The sequence below is a fragment of the Perognathus longimembris genome, chromosome 13 (assembly GCF_023159225.1).
Source record: "Perognathus longimembris pacificus isolate PPM17 chromosome 13, ASM2315922v1, whole genome shotgun sequence".
NCBI lineage: Eukaryota > Metazoa > Chordata > Mammalia > Rodentia > Heteromyidae > Perognathus > Perognathus longimembris.
In genome coordinates, this window is record NC_063173.1 from 16,063,386 (window position 1) to 16,082,643 (window position 19,258).

A 19,258-nucleotide genomic window follows, 5' to 3' on the forward strand; every position below is an offset into this window, starting at 1 on the left:
CAGTTAGCAAAGTAAACCCACTGATGAAATAAATTTCATCCTCAATGAAATAAAGATCCCCTATTGGCTCAACCTTCCAATGTTTCTAACACTTCCCCAAAGCACTACTCTGGGAAACAAAACGGCCAATCTTATGGTACTTTGGAATTGCATAAGATCCAGATTATAACAAGATTTGATAACCTTAGCCTGTATCTGTGAATGCTTTGGAAAAAATATGCATAAAACATTTAATTAATTTTTAACAGGCTCTGCTTTATGTAAAACAATTTATGCTTTCAACTACACATTTAAAAAACGTTAGGTAAATCATCATGAGCCTCTTGGTTTCTATACAATTTTAAATTTAATCTTTATATTTGCTGAACGCTATGCATTTAGATACAGATAAATTCATATACATATCACTAACAAAATCAGTAAGAATATATATTGGCTAGTATTGCTATAACTTCTAAAAAATAGATTTCACTAAAAGTATGTTTTAAAACCAAGCTCTCTCTTCAAAGCCCCCTTGATCTCATTATTCCTGAGGCTGTAGATGAGGGGGTTCAACATAGGGATCACCAGCATGTAGAATACAGATATCACCTTGTTCTGGTCAGTGGAGTAGTTGGACTTGGGCATCACATAAATGAATGTAATGGTCCCATAGTACAAAGTGACTGCAGTGAGGTGGGAAGTACAGGTGGAGAAGGCCTTGTGGCGGCCCTCAGTGGAGCTCATCTTCAGGATGGTGATGAGGATGTAGACATAGGAAATGGCTATCACAATCACTGTGACCACAATGATGGAGCCAGCAGTAAATGAGGGAACAATTGTGAGGATGCTGCCTGCAGAACAGGATACTTCAACTAAAGGAGCAAAATCACAGGAGAAATGATTAACTCTATTGGATCCACAGAAGAGTAAACCAAAGAAGGAAAGACTAAAGGAGGAAGCATTCAGAAAACTTCCTATATAAACTACTACGAGTAAGCGGACGCAAACTTGTGTAGACATTTTGATTGAATACAGCAGGGGGTTGCAAATGGCCATAAAGCGATCATAGGCCATTGCAGCTAGAACAAAGCATTCAACTGTCCCAAAGAAAACAGCTGACCCAAGCTGAATGCCACATCCTAGATAAGAGATTGTGTTTCTCTCCACCAAAAAGTTAACCAGCATATTAGGTGTGACAGCAGATGAATGGCCTATGTCAGCAAAAGCTAAGTGGCTGAGGAAAAAGTACATGGGGTGATGGAGCTGAGTGGAGACTCTGATGAGAAGGATTGTGCAGAGATTTCCAGGTACTGCCACCAGGTAGATGCACAGGATGATGATGAAGAGGACGACTCGAAGAACTGGATCATGAGTTAAGCCCAATAAAATGAACTCTGTCACTGCAGTGTGATTACTATCCACCAGGGAATCCATCAGACAATGGAGCTTCTGCCAAAGCAAATCTAGGATGAATAGATTACATGAAATGTTTATATATAAACATGACGCTATTATTTTCTTTAACAAATATGGAATGTTATTAAGAACAAAGTCCTTCAAGCTTAAAGTTCAAAAACTTTAGCATGCATGTCTCAAAAGTCCTTAGTATATTGTTTCTTTTCCTTTATGCTTATGTTTTTGAAACTGTCTAATGTGCCTTTATACCCAAATAATAAAAGTGCAAGGCAATGAATATAAAAACAATGAAATTAGTTTTTGGGGTTTTTTTGGCCAGTCCTGGGGCTTGGACTCAGGGCCTGAGCACTGTCCCTGGCTTCTTTTTTTGCTCATGAAATTAGTTTTTAATAGAAAAATAAACTCATGTATAGTTTTGCAAGAACTTTGTAGTAACTAATAATTATTTCAGTGCTTATTCAATGGCAAGCATGCCCCTGGAAATTAGATACTTACACAAATATTTATAAATACATGATTCATTAAATGTTCCAGAAAACATTAATTCTACTATCATCGTAGAATTAAATTGTCAGAGTCTGAAATAGAACATAAAATATTCACATAATTATGTAACAAGTGATAAAGTTAGAAACATGAAGTGCAAGAGGCTACTTGTTCTTTTAATAACTATTTAATAATGAAATTAAATTATAATGCCCATAAAGATCAATACATCTGTGATTGAGTATATAAGAAATTCCATTACCCTTCAAAATGTTAATGAGTAATATCACATGGATATTCTGGTTTTTAATTCTTCAATTAATTCTTTAAGTATTAACAAATACCCAGACAACTGAAACCTAGCATTCTGAGAAAGTGTGCCAAAAATTGGATAATGCTGAATAAATAGTGTCAACTTCTGCCTTATGGTTAAGTAAACAAGAATCCTCATAACGGACTATCACTGTAGGTGATGCATGATTACATCTGCCCTGTTTTCACACTATGTTATGTGAAAAGTGCAAATTACAGAATGCAAAGTTTTCTCAAATAGTAAGTGAAACTAAGAAAGAAGATTAATTAATGAAAGTAAAGTCTTACTTCTTGAAATGACAAGACATTCATTTTTCAGTAGCAACACAAAGTCATAACGGATGTATATAGAGAGGGAAAGAGCAAGTTGTTTTATAATTTCTGTTCTCCTTTGGGAATCACTAAGGTAACTGAGGACCCAGATATAAATTCAAAACAAAAGGCTCTGGAGTAGGTACTGTGCAACTTAGTTCACACGATACAACTGATTCTCCAAGATGCAACCAATTCTCAAGTGATCAATTTAGTCTTTTATTTCTATCTAGAGCCTGCTCGTGCACACATTGATAATCTTTCCTTAGTATTTCCTCAAGAGAATAATTAAACAAATTGCCTTACAGATAAATATTAGTTCAAGCTCACTTCAAAGATTATGATTAAAAAGTAGTACTAAATTTCAAGGACAAATGTCAACATTAACATTAACTTTAAACATTCAATATGTGTTTGCTGCTAAGTAATTTGGTTTTTGTTTTTGTGGTTGCTACTGTAGTTTACATTGGCATCCTATCAGTCAGTACTTTTTAAAATTACCTTTAAGTACTTCTACAACAAAATAGCTTCCAGAGTCTGACTTAGGGACTTGATCAGAGTCACCCTTTCAACATTTTCACCTGTAACGCCCAACCCACTCTTACCTCACTGTTCTTAAAATTTTAGAATACCTATTTATTCTCATTTAACAAAGCAGTTTTTTAAAAAAAATTTATTATCAAACTGATATACAGAGAGGTTACAGTTTCGTACATTAGGCATTGGATACATTTCTTGTACTCTTTGTTACCTTGTCCCTCATACCCCCCTCTCCCCTAACCCCTTTCCCTTCCCCAACCCATGAGTTGTTCAATTCATTTACACCAAACAGTTTTGCAAGTATTGATTTTGTAATTATTTGTCTTTTTCATTCTGTGTCTCTTGATTTTGGTATTCACTTTCAATTAGTTCTAATACCAGTATACATGGTTTCCAATATACTCAGACAAGATACAGAGATAGTGTAGGTACAACAACAGAAAGGGGATACAAGAAGATCATCAATAATAGAAGCTACAGTTACACATAGCATGTTGAAAGTAGTTACAACTGTGATATAACAATCGTTTCCATGACATAGAGTTCATTTCACTTAGCATCATCTTATGTGTTCATAAGGATATAGCTATTGGGCTCTTGTGATCCTCTGTTGTGACTTGCCTAAACCTGTGCTAATTATTCCCTATAAGGGAGACCATAGAGTCCATGTTTCTTTGGGTCTGGCTCACTTCACTTAGCATAATTTTTTCCACGTTCTTCCATTTCCTTACAAATGGGGCAATGTCATTCTTTCTGATAGAGGCATAAAATTCCATTCTGTATGTGTACCACATTTTCTTCATCCATTTTTGTACTGAGGGGCATCTGGGTTGGTTCCAGATTCTAGCTATGACAAATTGCACTGTGATGAACATTGTTGTGCTAATGGCTTTACTGTGATTTTGTTTGTGGTTTTTTTGGATAGATACCCAAAAGTGGGGCTGCTGGGTCATAGGGGAGTTCTATGTTTAGCCTTCTGAGGAATCTCCATACTGCTTGCCAGAGTGGCTGAACCAGTTTACATTCCCACCAACAATGAAGTAGGGTTCCCTTTTGACCACATCCCCTCCAACAATTGTTATTGTTAGTTTTTCTGATAATGGACATGATCAGAATGTGAGGACATTATCAGATTATCAGAATCTGGGGTGAGGTGGAATCTCAATGTTGTTTTGATTTGCATTTCTTTTATGGCCAGTGATGTAGAGCACTTTTTCATGTCTCTTGGCCATTCTTATTTCCTCATCAGAGAAGTCTCATTTTAAGTCTTTAGCCTACTTGATGAGGGGGCTATTGGTTCATTGAGGATTTGTTTTGGAGGAATGTAACTTTTTTAGTTCTGCATACATTTTAGATATGAGGCCTTTGTCCATTGTATGGCCTGTAAAGAACTTGTCCCACTCTGTGTACTTTCTGTTTATCTTGTGAGCTATGTCCTTTGCCCTACAGAAGCTCTGCAGTTTGATGCAGTCCCATTTGCCCAACCTTTCTTTGATTTGTAGCCTTTCTGGGTCTTTGTTAAGGAAGTTCCATCCAGTGCCAAAGAATCCAAGTGTTTCTCCCACTCCTTCCTTTAGGTTTTTCAGGGTATCTGTTTTGATTTCGAGGTCTTTGATCCATTTGGAATTGATTTTGGTGCACGGTGATATTTAAGGATCTAGTTTTAGTTTGCTGCATTTGTTGAACCAGCTTTGCCAGCACCATTTGTTAAAGAGGCTATCTTTCTTCCAGATTTTGTTTTAGCTCCTTTATCAAAGATTAAGTAGCCATAGTTCTGTGGGTTCATCTAGGTCTTCAGGCCTGTTCCGGTGCCAATACCAAGCTGTTTTTATTACTATAGCTTTATAATACAGCTTGAAGTTGGGTATTATAATTCCTCCAGCACTGTTCTTTCTGCTTAGGATTGTTTTTGTTATTCTGGGTCTTTTATGGTTCCATATGAATTTCTGGATTGCTTCCTCTATTTCATTAAAAAATAGTGTTGGGATATTAATGGGAATTGCATTGAATTTGTAGATACCCTTTGGCAATATTGCCATTTTGATTATATTAATCCTCCCAATCCAGGAGCATGGGAGGTTTTTCCATTTCCTTAGTTGTGCCTTAATTTTGTTTTTCATGTTTTTAAAGTTCTCATCATAGACATCTTTCACTTCTTTGGTTAAGGTTATTCCTAGGTATTTTATGTTTTTTGAGGCTATTGAAAAAGGAGTTGCTTTCCTGTTTTCAGTCTCGGCGTTCGGGTCATTAGCATATAGAAATGCCATTGATTTTTGAGGGTTTATTTTATATCCTGCAACTTTGCCAAAGTTTTGGATCAGCTCTAGCAGCTTGGAGGTAGAGTCTATAGGGTTCTTCGGGTATAGGATCATGTCATCTGCCAAGAGAGAAAGTTTAACTTCATCTTTTCCTATTTGGATCCCCTTTATATATTCTTCTTGCCTAATTGCTCTGGGTAGGAAATCTAGTACTATGTTGAAGAGAAAGGGAGAGAGTGGACATCCCTGTCTTGCTTCTGATTTTAAAGGGAATGGCTTTAGTTTTTTTCACCATTTAGAGTTATGCTTGCTGTTGGTTTGTCATAAACTTCCTTGATTATATTCAGGAATGTTCCTTGGAATCCCAGTTTTTCCAGGGCTTTTAGCATAAATTGGTGCTGGATTTTATCGAACGCTTTTTCTGCATCCAATGATATAACCATGTGGTTCTGTACCTTGCTCCGGATTACAATAATTGACTTGCATATATTGAACCAACTTTTCATCCGTGGGATGAATCCAGTTTGATCGTGGTGTATGATTTTTTTTGATGACCTGTTGAAGTCGATTGGCCAAAATTTTGTTGAGAATTTTTGAGTCTATGTTCATCAGGGGAATCGGTCTATAGTTCTCCCTGCCGGGTTTGGGGATGAGGGTTATACTGACTTCATAGAATGTGTCTGGTAGTGAACATTCTTTTTCAATTTCATTGAAGAGTTTGAGAATTATTGGTGTGAGATCTGTTTTGAAGGCCTTTTAGAATTCTGCTGTGAATCCGTCTGGACCTGGGCTTTTCTTGGATGGGAGATCACTTATTCCTGTTTCTATTTCAATACTGGATATGGGTCTGTTTAGAAGGTTTAAACCTTCATGGTTGAGTTCAGGATGTCAATTTTTTCTAGGAAATCATCCATTTCTTCCAAGTTCTTGAATTTGTTGAAATAAAGGTTTGCAAAATAGTCTCTTATTGTGTTCCGAATTTTGGTTGTTTCTGTGATGATGTTACCTGTTTCATCTCTTATCTTGTTTATTTGTGAGTGCTGCCTTCATTTTTTGGTCAGGTTTGCTAGGGGTCTGTATATCTTGTTGATTTTTTTCAACGAACCAACTCTGTTTTGTTGATTCTTTGGATTTTTTTTTTTGTCTCTCATTGATTTAATCCTATTTGATTTTAATTATTTGCTTCTATCTATTGACTTGGGGTTTGGCTTGTTGTTCTCTTTCAAGGAAATTAAGATGCTTCTTTAAGTTGTTGAGTTGCTGTTTCTCCAGTTTTTTGGTGTATGCACTCAGAGATATAAAATTTCCTCTGAGTACTGCCTTTGCTGTGTCCCAAAGGAGCTGGTACTTTGTGTGCTTATTTTGGTGAATTCCATAAACATTTGAATTTCCATTTTAATTTCTTCAATGACCCACTGATGGTTCAGCAGTGTGTTGTTTAGTCTCCATGAATTGTAGGATTTTCTGTGGTGGCTGTTTGAGTTGAGCTCTAGTTTTATTCCATTGTTGTCTGAGAGAATGCAGGGAATGGTTTTGATACTTCTAAATTTGTACAGATTTTCTTTGTGCCCTAAGATGTGATCTATTTTGGAGAATGTTCCATGTGCTCCTGAGAAGAATGTGTATTCTGTTGTTGCAGGGTGGAATATTCTGTAGATGTCGATTAATTCTAGTTGGTCTATGCAACTGTTTAATTCTGTGGTTTCTTTGTTCACTTTTTGGCATGTTGTTCTGTCCATAGATGACAGTGGAGTGTTAAAGTCCCCAACTATCAATGTGTTTGGGTCTTTGTGTGTTTTTAGAGTCAGTATTGTTTGTTTGATGAAGTTGGGTGCTCCTGTATTTGGAGTGTAGATATTAGGGATGGTTATATCTTCCTGTAGGAGTGATCCCTTTATTAGTATGTAATAACCTTCTTTGTCTCTTCTTACCTTTTTTAATTTGAAGTCAATTTTGTCTGATACTAGGATTGTAACTCCAGCCTGCTTATGGGGGCCATTTGCTTGGTAGATTTGATTCTAGCCTTTCACTTTTAGAAGATGTTTACTTTTGCTGGATAGATGTGTCTCTTGGAGGCAGCAGAAAGATGGATCTTGATTTTTCATCCAACTTATGAGCCTATGTCTTTTGATTGGAGAATTAAGTCCATTAATGTTGACAGTTAGGATTGAGAGATGATCTTTTGTTCCTTTCATTATCACTATCCTGTTAAAAGCTGTGTCTTCCCATTTCTTGATCTGATATTCTGGTTTACTATTTAGGGTTCATTTCTCTGTCTGTATTGGGATCTTGATTATTTTCCTTGTATAGTACATCTTTGAGGGTTTTCTGTAAAGCTGGTTTGGTGGAGATATATTGTTTCAGTTTTTCCTTACTGTGGAAGACTTTTATTTGACCGTCGGCTATGAATGAGAGTTTAGCTGGGTACACTATTCTTGGTTGGTAGTTATTTTTACTTAGGGTTTTCTATACCTCATTCCAGGCTCTCCTTGCTTTCACAGTCTCTGCTGAGAAGTCTGGAGTAATTCTGATTGCTTTTCCTTTATATGTGATTGTTTTCTTCTCCCTAACAGCTTTAAGGATTCTTTCCTTCTACTCTATTGATTCTGTTTTGATCACAATGTGTCAGTGGGATGTCCTATTCTGGTCTGGTCAGTTTGGGGTTCTAAATGCTTCTTGCATCTGTATAGGCCTATCCTTCTGGATATTTGGGAAGTTCTCGGCTAATATTCTGTTAAATATGTTGCCTATTCCATTAACTTCTTTTTCCAGGTTTTCCTCAATACCTATTAGCCTTAAATTGGGCTTCCTGATTGTGTCTTGGAGCTCCTGGAGTGATCTGTTTTGTTGATTGGATTAGTTTTGTATTGATTTTTGATCTTTCTCCATAGATTCTAGGGATTCTTCAGCTCCTGGGATTTGATCCTCTGCTTCAGCTAGTCAGGACTGTAGGCTGGCTACTTTATTTCTGACTGGTCTTTCCTGATGATTTCCATGTCATCTCTTAGGTCCTGTATGGACTTCTTTACTTCGTTAACTTCATTAATTTGGTTTTGAGTGCTGTCTTTGTGCTGGGTAGCTATCTTTTCATTTGACTCTTGAATTTCATTTATCTTTCTATTTGTCGAGGCCATGAAATCATCTATTACTTTAAGGAAGGATTGCTGTATTGATTCAAGCTTTTCATTTATTATGTTTATCAGTAGACTTTGTAGAGCATTTTGAGGGTTCTCTTCTATGTCTTTGATTGATTGCTCTGCTTCCTGCTTGTTTTGAGTGGGAGATAAGACTCCATTGTTTGCCATCTTTCTTGTCTTTCTTCTGCCCATTTGGATTGGGAATGCCAATCTACAAGCACCCGTGAGCACCGTTTAAGACCCAAAGCAGCCCTTACCAAGCACTGTTGTGTAAATCTTAGAAGTTCACAATTATATATAGATACCTTTTATACTTGTGTATAAAAGTATATTTGTTGTTTCTAATGAATACAATTTCAATATAACAACCAATCCTGAGCCCTGTATTCAGTAGTTACTTATTTACTGTTACAACCCTATGAGCAATTCTTGTTCTTATATTAAGTTCTTTTTGGACTGGCTTTCTCTATGAACCCCTTTGATTCACTTGGAATAAGCAGGGATACCCTCTATCCAGTAACCAGGAGTCAATGGAATCTGGAGGTCCTAAAAGTAAGTCAGGAGGGTAAGTTAGAGGTAGTAAAGAGAATAGAGTAAAATGTATGGGGGGTGATGGTTTTGGTTTAGTTTCAGTGACGTGGAAATATGGAGGAGAGTAGAATCAGTAGAAAGAACAAGGTTAAAATGATAGACAATAGAGAGTTAGCAGTAAAGAGTGGAGGTGTTATTCATAGGAAAGTAATTTCTAAAGAAAGAGAATGCAAAGAGAGAAATAAAGAAAAAATGCTGGAAGACAGATGCACATAACAGAGAAAAATTATTTAAAAAAAATAAAAAAGGAAAAAAGAAAAAAAATCAGAAAAAAACAAACAAACACCAAAAAACAAACGAAAAAGAACTTGATAGAACCCACAGGTAAAAATGGAAAACAAAAACAAACCAATGACGTTTCAGAAATGAAAAAATATATATATAAAAAGAAAGCTTAAAAAATGTTTGAGAAAAAATTAAAAAATAAAAAGGAGTCTTCCTTGTTTGGATGGGCTTTCTACAGTCTCTGGTTTCCTTGCGATGATCTGCAGTCTATTCTGCTGCTTGGCTTGTTTGACTTGCTTTCAGCTTGCAGGGGGTGGATCTGGTCTGACCCTCTTCCCCTGTTAGTGAAATCCTGGGGCTCTGTGGTTCCCACAGCTTGCAGGTAAGACTTGGGCATCCTCTGTAGGTGGTGGATATGAACAGTCTTGGGAACCATGGCTCCTCCTGTCTGCTGTAGGGCCACTGCCTTTAATGCCTGGCTTTGAATAGCCTGTGGACTCAGCAGGGCGGGGCACCTCTGGTCTGGTTTACCCAGCTGAGAGTTGCTCGCCTAGGGGAGGTTCCTCCCTCCTGGGTGGGGCAGTCTCCTGGGTAGAGCAGGGTATGGAATTCAGCTCCATTTTGGGCTGGGAATTGGGCTTCTAAATGGAACTGTTCTCTCTCTCGGGAAGTTTGTTCTCCTGTGTGGCTGTTCTGTACCGCTGGTATGGTAGCTGCTCACTGCTTTTGCTTTTAATTGAGGAATTCCGGTGGTCCGGGTAGGCCACCTCTAGCAGAGCTGAGGCCCAGGACAAGCCCCTCCCCCCCTGCCTGGGCAAGGGTCGTACTTCTGGGTTTAGCTGGCTCTCACTGGTTGGCCCCTCTTGCCCTTCTCGAAGATGGCTGTTTTGTCCTCATTTTCCCCAGGCCCGCTTTAACTCCAATCTGGTCTGACCCTATGCCAGTGTCAAAGATGTCGCTTTGCTCTGGTGTTGGGGGAAGAAGCTGCTCTGTGGGCGCGAGTGAGTGTCTTTCATGGGGTACTCACGCTTTCTCAGTGATTTCGGCCTGTCCGTGCTCAGCCTGTGATCCATGTCTGTCTACTGCTGTCTGAAGGATTTCTCCCTGGTCTCGAGTGAGTGTTTTTGCTGCATGGAGTGCAGGGCGCTGTGCTGGCGCTGGAACTGGTGTTATGGCGGGATGCTGCCAGGAGCTCAAATCTGTGTTTTCAGATGAGCAAAGTCAATTTTTCCTTCCTGGCCAGAATCCCTGTACTGTTATAACTTACTTTGGCTGTCTTTCTAGGAGTAAAAGTTTCTCTGGGGTGGGAAAACTGCAGTGTTGGAAGGAGCTCAGCTAGGGCTCTGCTGTTCCTCTGCCATCCAACAAAGCAGTTTATAAACACAATGCATTTTGATCTGTCACCACCTTCATTTTCACTGCCCTTTGATGTACTCTTTCCTTAATTTTGTGGTATATACAATGAATTATTGACTGCATTCTCCACCTCTTCCTCCCCTTCATACATCTACCTCACTTCCTTTGGCCCAATGGTCACAAAAATAAGCCTGAGGACCAATGGAACAAAATAGAAGACTGAGAAATGAACCCACAGAACTATAGCCATTGAATATTTGATAAGAGATCGAAAAACATTGATTGGAAAAAAGGCAGCCCCTTCAACAAATAGAGATGGCAAAGCTGGATATCCACATGCAGAAAACTGAAACTACATCCTTCAATATCACCTTGTACCAGCATCACTTCAAAATGGATCAAAACCTCAATTAAGTCCTGAAACCATGAAACAATTATAGGAAGGGATAGGGGAAACACTAAGGCTCCTTGCACAAATCAAAACTTAATAAGAAAAGATCCAGAAATAAAACAAATCAAAGAAACACTTGATAAATGGATTGCATCAGACCTAAAATTTTCGGCATGGCAAGGGCATAGCTAACAAGACAAAAAGAAACCCCACAGAATTGGAGAAGATTTTTATTAACTATACTCAGACAAGGGCCTAATTTCCAGAATAGAGCTCAAAAAGTTGAACTCTCAGTTAATAAATGAGCTAATGACTTAAAGACAGGCTTCTCAGAAGAAGTAAAAACATGAATAAATGTTCAACATGTCTGGCCACAAAGAAAATGCAAATCAAAACAGCACTAAGATTCTACCCCATCCCTATAGAATGGCCATTATCAAGAACAAAAAACAACGAGAAATGCTGGTAAGGATGCAGTCAAAAGGAAACAGTGTTACATTGTTGGTGGGAATGAAAACTTGTTCAACTATTCTGAAAGGCAATATGAAAGTTCCACGATTAACTAAACATAGAAATACCCTATGACAAAGCAATTCTACTCCAAGGCACTTATCCAACACAGCAGAAACAAGTCTATAGTAGAGCCACTTATACAACCCTATTCACTGCAACACTATTTACCATAGCCAAGAAAACATCCCAGATGCCCCTCCATGGATAAGTGGATTTAAGAAAATGTGGTATAAGTACACAATTGAGTTCTCCCTTGAATTTACTGTATTTCAGTTAAAACACTTATATACACTTGCATACCACCCAATACATTTACTTAAAAGATTACACACTAAATATAGCTTCCATATATAAGGGGGGAAAGCATCCTTTGTCTCTCTGGGCCTGACTTACTTCAAAATATCCCAGGAACGTAAATGTTCATCTTCCTCATACTACCTTCAGCATATTGTTGTATTATGTCTTATAGCTATTCATACAAAGACACCAAAAATCAATTATATGTGTTGTATTATTTAAAACAATTAGCAGAATTGCATGCTTATGTTACACCTGATATTCATAGTTCAGATTCACTCCATTCCACCAAGAAAAGAGATTGTATCTCTCCTTAATATCCATCTACCTGGCTGGCCAGCTTCAGCCACAGCTCAGTTCTCCTGTGTCACATGACACACTCGGGGTTGGCCTTCTAGCATGGTCCATCTGAAACTTAAGGGACTAATGTTCATGCAACGGAATTCCAATTTCTATTATTTATTATTGCCTTCAGGGACTTGAACAGCTTCCATATCTGCAATTTGCTTGCCTGTGGACTCAACAGTCTACTGTGGCTTCTCAAAAACACTAAGGCTTCAGTGAATGTTAAATGACATTGACCTATAGACCTCAGTAGATGGCAGTGGATCTAGAGAAATAACAGTGAAAGCTGACATCCATCATCACAAGTTGTTTCACTCTTTCTTCTCTTCTGAAGAATGAACACAAAAAAGAAAAGGACCTAACTTATAAGCTATGAAGATTTAATAAGTGTTCTTTGTTAGGAAGACATACTTGTGAAAAGTGAAATTTAGTTATAATTATCATAGTGTTCTAAAATTGCCATCTCAAAAATAGTTACATTATTTTGCATACAGCAGATTCTACATTGAGGATATATAAGATAGCTAGAGGAACATTGCCTTCATTGTAAACATTGTGCTGCTCTACAAAATAAGATTTTGATATGATTTCCCTTTTGGAAGTCATTGAACTTCTTTTAACTTATAGTTCTTTTGTGGTTTTTTTTAGGGGGGGGGGGCAGTCCTGGGGTTTGAATTCAGGGCCTGAGTACTGTCCCTGGCTTCTTTTTTGCTCAAGGCTAGCACTCTGCGACTTGAGCCACAGCACCACTTCTGGCTGTTTTCTATATATGTGGTGCTGAGGAATCACACCCAGGGCTTCATGTATACGAAGCAAGCACTCTTGCCACTAGACCACATTCCCAGCCCCTAACTTATAGTTCTTGAGAAAGTTTTAAAGATGCACTTTCTGGCTGCTGTATGACAATGTATGTCTTATTTTTTATTATTTAAAAAATACCTAGGAATTAAACCAACCAAAGGTGTAAAAGATCATTATAGTGAAAACTATAAAAATCTGAAGAAAGATCTCAAAGAGGACACCAGGAAATGGAAAGACCTTCCATGTTCATGGATAGGTAGAATCAATATTGTGGAAATGGCCATACTGCCAAAGATGATATAATGCAATACTATCCCCATCAAAATCCCAGTGATGCTCTTTACTAAGATAGAGAGAACAATCCCAAAATTCATATGGAACAACAAAACACATAGAATAACCAAAATAATTCTAGCAAAACAAAGCAATGTATGAGGTATCACAATGTCAGGTTTCAAACTCCACTACAGAGCCATAATAACAAAAACAACTTGGTATTGGTACAGAAATCCACCTGAGGTTACAAAAATAAAGGACCCAGAAACAAAAGCACATACTTACAGTCATCTGATATTTGATAAAGGAGCCGAAAAAAAGCATAGCCTCTTCAACTACTGGTGTTGGGAAAACTGGCAGTCATACGCAGAAAACTAAAAGTGGATCTCTGCTTGTCACCATGTAATAATATCAATTCAAAGTGGATCAAAGATCTCAACATCAGACCTGAAACTCTGAATCTACTGTGAGAGCAGGACAAACGCTAGAACTTATGGGTATAGGCAGGAACTTCCTGGATAGAGTTCCAGGAGCACAAGAGATAGGAGAGGGACTCAACAAGTGGTACTACAGTGCAGTAAAATAAAGTTTCTACACAGCTAATGACATAGTTACTAAACTAGGAAGATAGCCAACTAACTGGAACAATACATCAGACAAAGGCCTAATATCCAATATATACAAGGAGCTCAAGAAACTAACCCCTCCCAAAATTAATACACCAACTACTAAATGGGCAAAGGAGCTAAGGAGAGACTTCTCAGAAGAAGAGGTAAGAATGGCTAAGAAACACATGAGGAAATGCTTATCAGCCTTGACCATAAACTAAATACAAATCAAAACAGCAGTGAGATTCTGTCTCACCCCAGTTAAATTGGCCAACATTGTAAATTCAAACAACAACAAATGCTGGTACGGATGTGGAGAAAAAGGAACTTTAGTGTTTTGCTGGTGGTAATGTAAACTAGTACAACACACTCTGGAAAGAAATCTGAAAGTTGCTCAGAAAAATAAACATAGACATACTCTGTGATCCAGCCATACCACCCTTAGGAATCTACTCTGAGCAACATGAACCAGGATATGAGAAGGACACCTGCACATCTATGTTCATTGCTGGACTATTCTCAATATCCAAGATATAGTAACCCTGGTGCCCCACAATAGATGAGTGCATCCAAAAAATGTGGTGCCTATGTACAATGGAATTTTACATAGCCATTAGATAGAATAAAATAATGTCATTTGCAGGGAAATGGATGGAACTAGAACAAACCAGGTTAAGTGAAGTAAGATCAGAGACAGATGTGTGGAAGTTAGGGTTAAAACACACTGGAATATGACAAATTTACACACGAGTCTAGATACACACATGCAGTGAAACCAAAACAGGATAGCCTTAGGAGAGAATCACAAATGTGCAATACCCAAGCACTGCTTCGTATATATATATGGAAATGAAATTTAAAGATAAGGAAAAAAAGACTGTTTTCATAATTTTTTTAAAGTTCTATAGGTATTCAGTAATCTTTACCTTATAGACAGTGTGTTTATTCATGGGCATATCTGTGGGTGAGTAGTGGGAGTGCACCAAATCCAAGGGGAAAGGCTGGGAAAGTGCAGCAGAGGAGCATACTAGACATTTATGAAAGTGAACTATGCAGCTCATCAACAGAGATAGGAGGGAGGGAACAGGAGAGAATGAGGTGGTAGATGACACTGTACAAAAGGAAATGTACTTATTACCTGACCAGAGTAAATGTGACCTCTCTGTATATCACCTCTATAATAATAATAAAGTAGGGAACCCTACTTCATTGTTGGTGAGAATGTAAACTGGTTCAGCCACTCTGGAAAGCAGTATGGAGATTCCTCAGGAGGCTAAACGTAGAGCTCCCCTATGACCCAGCAGCCCCACTTTTGGGCATCTACCCAAAAGACCACAAACAAGAACACACTAAGGCCACCAGCACAACAATGTTTATCGCAACACGATTTGTCATAGCTAAAATATGGAACCAACCCAGATGCCCCTCAGTAGAAAAATGGATGAGAAAAATATGGTACATATACAGAATGGAATTTTATGCCTCTATCAGAAAGAAAGACATTGCCCCACTCATAAGGAAATGGAAGAACGTGGAAAAAATTATACTAAGTGAAGTGAGCCAGACCCAAAGAAACATGGACTCTATGGTTTCCCTCATAGGGAATAATTAGCACAGGTTTAGGCTAGTCACAGCAGAGGATCACAAGAGCCTAATAGCTATGCCCTTATGAGCACCAAAGATGATGCTAAGTGAAATGAACTCCATGTTATGGAAATCAGTGTTATATCACTGTTGTAATTACTTTCAACATGCCATGTGAAACCGTAGCTTCTTTTGTTGATGATCCTCTTGTATCCCTGTTCTGTGGTTGTCCCTGCGCTATATCACTGTATCTCATCTGAGAACCTAGGATATTTTATATACTGGTATTAGAACTAGGGAAGTGAAAGGGAATATCAAAATCAAGAGACAAAGGATAAAAAGACAAACAACTCAAAAAGCAATATTTGCAAAACCATATGGTGTAAACCAACTGACCAACTCATGGGGAGGTGGGGAGAAGGAAAGGGAGAGAAGAAGGGAGGAGGTAACAAATAGTGCAAGAAATGTACCCATGGCCTTACATATGAAACTGTAACCCCTCTGTACATCACTTTGACAATAAATAAGTAATTATTATTAAAAAATAATAATAAAGTAAATTCTTCAAAAAAGTTAATGTTATTTCATTCTAGGAGTTTATTACCATTTCTTAATCATAGATATCAAAGTAAACTTGGAAACAATAGCTGTCTAGAAGACAATTTGTTTAATTAAGCTCTCTTGTAAATATTAAAGTTTCCAGATGTATGCATGAACATCTACATAGAAACAAAAGAATAAATTGACCCCCAGAGAATTGGTGCCATATTGGAAGATCAGTTGGGTTGTGGTGGGAATTGAGTTGTACAATAGCCACTCCAGAACCTAATGAGGCTCCATGATGCTTTCCAATTCATAGCTGGATCTCCAGCTTCATCCGGGATTCCTCCACAAGGGAGAACAGAAGTATTTTTAAAAGTGATATGACCACTATGACTTTGTGTGACTACGGAAGGACGAGTGAATTCTCCGTTCAAGACACAAGAAATTGGTTTTGTTCCTTAGTTTGATGCAACTTTCACTTACTATTGGAGAAAATTTGACTCTCTGTAAAGTCCATAGTCCGTGTGTGTAGAAACACAGCAGATATAATCAAGCAATCAGATAGTGAAATGATCTGGGCTGACTTGGTCTTTTTACATCTTCAGTTTCATGTGAGTGATTATTCATAATTCATTACCAAGATTGTTCATTTTCTTGAAAGTAAGAAACACAAATGATTACTTCAGCACTGCTCTCAGCTTGTATTGATACTTAAAAGGCTAATGATTAGGTTAAAAACTTTTAAATGTAAAGATATACAAACCTTGGCAGAAGTAGTTTGTTCATCAATTTGATTCTTTTAGACTAGAGTATGATTTATAAAAAAAATTTATGTATATATAGAATATTTGGAACATCAAGATCAACCTAGGAACAAGCACAGAGTTCCTTCATGAATTTTAATATGTACTTTATACAGCTATATATTATGTTTAAAATGCCTTGACTTTGTGCCCAAAAAACCCCACTAGAAACTACTGTTAAAGTAAAAATTATTTATTTGAATGGATTAATTTTCATTTGAGCTAAGTATTAAGTGCTATTTGCACAGAGATTGAAATGGTAATTCAATGGATATACAAAATAGTATTTTCTGTTTCAAAAGCATAAAAATATTTATCCAGATTTAACAGTATACAAAGCAGTAACTAAACTCATTGATAGCCCTAACTTAGAATTTTTATCTAGCTGAGTATCCAGAAACAAATTTATTACTTCCCAGAAAGGATTTTATTTAAGTGATATCATCTTGAAATGTAAAACTACCTAGGGGATAATATGACATGTTGAGCTGAAGAAGATCAAATGAATCCAATTTGTATTTATAACTGGGTTTATGGAATTGGTGTTTACAACAACTTAATTTCATTATAATGCAGTATGGAAAGGAACAGGCAATAATGTTTTCAGCAGAATATTTGGGAACTAGGATATCTTATGCAAGCACGGACATGTTACACATTCATGACCAGACTCTGCTAACTCAGATCTACATGATAAAAATTATGATATTGTTTTTGGAATATGGAATAAACTATGTAGGTACCCAAGGTGAGTATAGATGCAATTCTTGCCTACATGCTTACCATTTAGAATGCACACAAATTTACTTGAGCCTTCTTTGCAACAGCTACACTACCTTGTTTCCTTCAATTACACTCAGTCTTCTTCCTGGTTATAAACATTTGGTGAATATTTTATTTGCATATTTTCTGTAAACAGAAAGATAAAGAGACAGTACAGGATAGAATTTTGAGGGTGGTTTTACTAAATTCAGTTTTAAAATTCTAGATGGAAGAATCATCTTTCCATGTAAATATGTGCCACTGTTTGAATATGTTTATGATGACATTCTATATATGTTAGTGAAAATGAAATGACTACATTTATAAACTTTCATATACTCTATTCATCCTAGTGTTTTCCTGGCAGCAGCTCCATTGTCTGATGGATTCCCTGGTGCAGGGAAACCACACTGCAGTGACAGAGTTCATTTTATTGGGCCTAACTCATGATCCAGTCCTTCGAGTCATCCTCTTCATCATCATCCTGGGCATCTACCTGGTCACCATATCTGGAAATCTCTGCACAATCCTTCTCATCAGAGTCTCCACTCAGCTACACCACCCCATGTACTTTTTCCTTGGTCATTTAGCTTTTGCTGACATGGTCTTTTCCTCTTCTGTCACACCCAATATGTTGGTTAACTTCCTGGTAGACAAAACTACAATCTCCTACTATGGATGTGGCATTCAGCTAGATACTGTTGTTTTGTTTGGAGCCGTTGAGTGCTTTCTTTTGGCTGCCATGGCCTATGACCGATTTGTGGCCATCTGCAACCCACTGCTCTATTCAACCAAAATGTCCACACAAGTCTGTGTCCAGTTAATTATAGTTGCTTACACCATTGGTTTTCTTGATGTTTCATCCTTTACCATTTCCTTCTGTTCTTTCCTCTTCTGTGGACCCAATAGAGTTAATCATTTCTTCTGTGATTTTGCTCCACTACGTGAAGTTGCCTGTTCTGAAGATAGTGTCTTCATACTTCTTTCCACGTTGACTTCTGGCTTCATTGTTATCTTCACAGTGACTGTCATAATCATCTCCTACATCTATATTTTTATTACCATCCTGAAGATGCGCTCCACTGAGGGCCGCCAGAAGGCCTTCTCCACCTGCACCTCCCACCTTACTGCAGTCACTCTCTTCTATGGGACCGTTACATTCATTTATGTGATGCCTAAATCCAACTACTCCACTGACCAGAACAAGGTGATATCTGTGTTCTACATGGTGGTCATCCCCATGTTGAACCCTCTCATCTACAGCCTCAGGAATAATGAGATTAAGAGTGCTCTAAAGAGAGAGCTTGGCAGGAAAAAAAATTAGCGAGATCTTTTATTTTCTAATCTATTCGATACAAAAAAAAATGATCCACAGATATATCTAAAAGGAAAGTTGGTCAGTTGCATTGTATTTAATGGTATGCCACCAGTCATGGTGAAGTTTTAAGTAAACATGGTGGTAGTTTCCAGATCCTGTAGTAAATAACAGTTTTCTAATATGCTAGCTATATAAAACCTCACTAAATCTATATTAAGAACATAAGATGCATTCATAAAACAAACTTCTAAAATCTTTTTTTTTTTTTTTGGCCAGTCCTGGGGCTTGGACTCAGTGCCTGAGCACTGTCCCTGGCTTCTTTTTGCTCAAGGCTAGCACTCTGCCACTTGAGCCACAGCGCCACTTCTGGCCATTTTCTGTATATGTGGTGCTGGGGAATCG

General features: G+C 37.7%; 2 protein-coding genes across 2 annotated transcripts; one reads left to right on the top strand and one right to left on the bottom strand.

Moving 5' to 3' along the window:
• Positions 1-471: 471 nt before the first annotated feature.
• LOC125361609 (olfactory receptor 502-like) lies at positions 472-1,416 on the bottom strand. The gene has a single exon (XM_048360167.1). The coding sequence runs from the start codon at positions 1,414-1,416 to the stop codon at positions 472-474; it is 945 nt and encodes a 314-aa protein (XP_048216124.1).
• A 16,504-nt stretch (positions 1,417-17,920) lies between these two features.
• LOC125362429 (olfactory receptor 478-like) lies at positions 17,921-18,862 on the top strand. The gene has a single exon (XM_048361276.1). It carries the CDS (start codon positions 17,921-17,923, stop codon positions 18,860-18,862), a length of 942 nt encoding a protein of 313 aa, XP_048217233.1.
• The last annotated feature ends 396 nt before the right edge of the window (positions 18,863-19,258 follow it).

Coding starts and splice junctions, on each gene's coding strand:
- LOC125361609 (XM_048360167.1), bottom strand. CDS start 1,416: ATGGATTCCCTGGTGGATAGTAATCACACTGCAGTGACAGAGTTCATT.
- LOC125362429 (XM_048361276.1), top strand. CDS start 17,921: ATGGATTCCCTGGTGCAGGGAAACCACACTGCAGTGACAGAGTTCATT.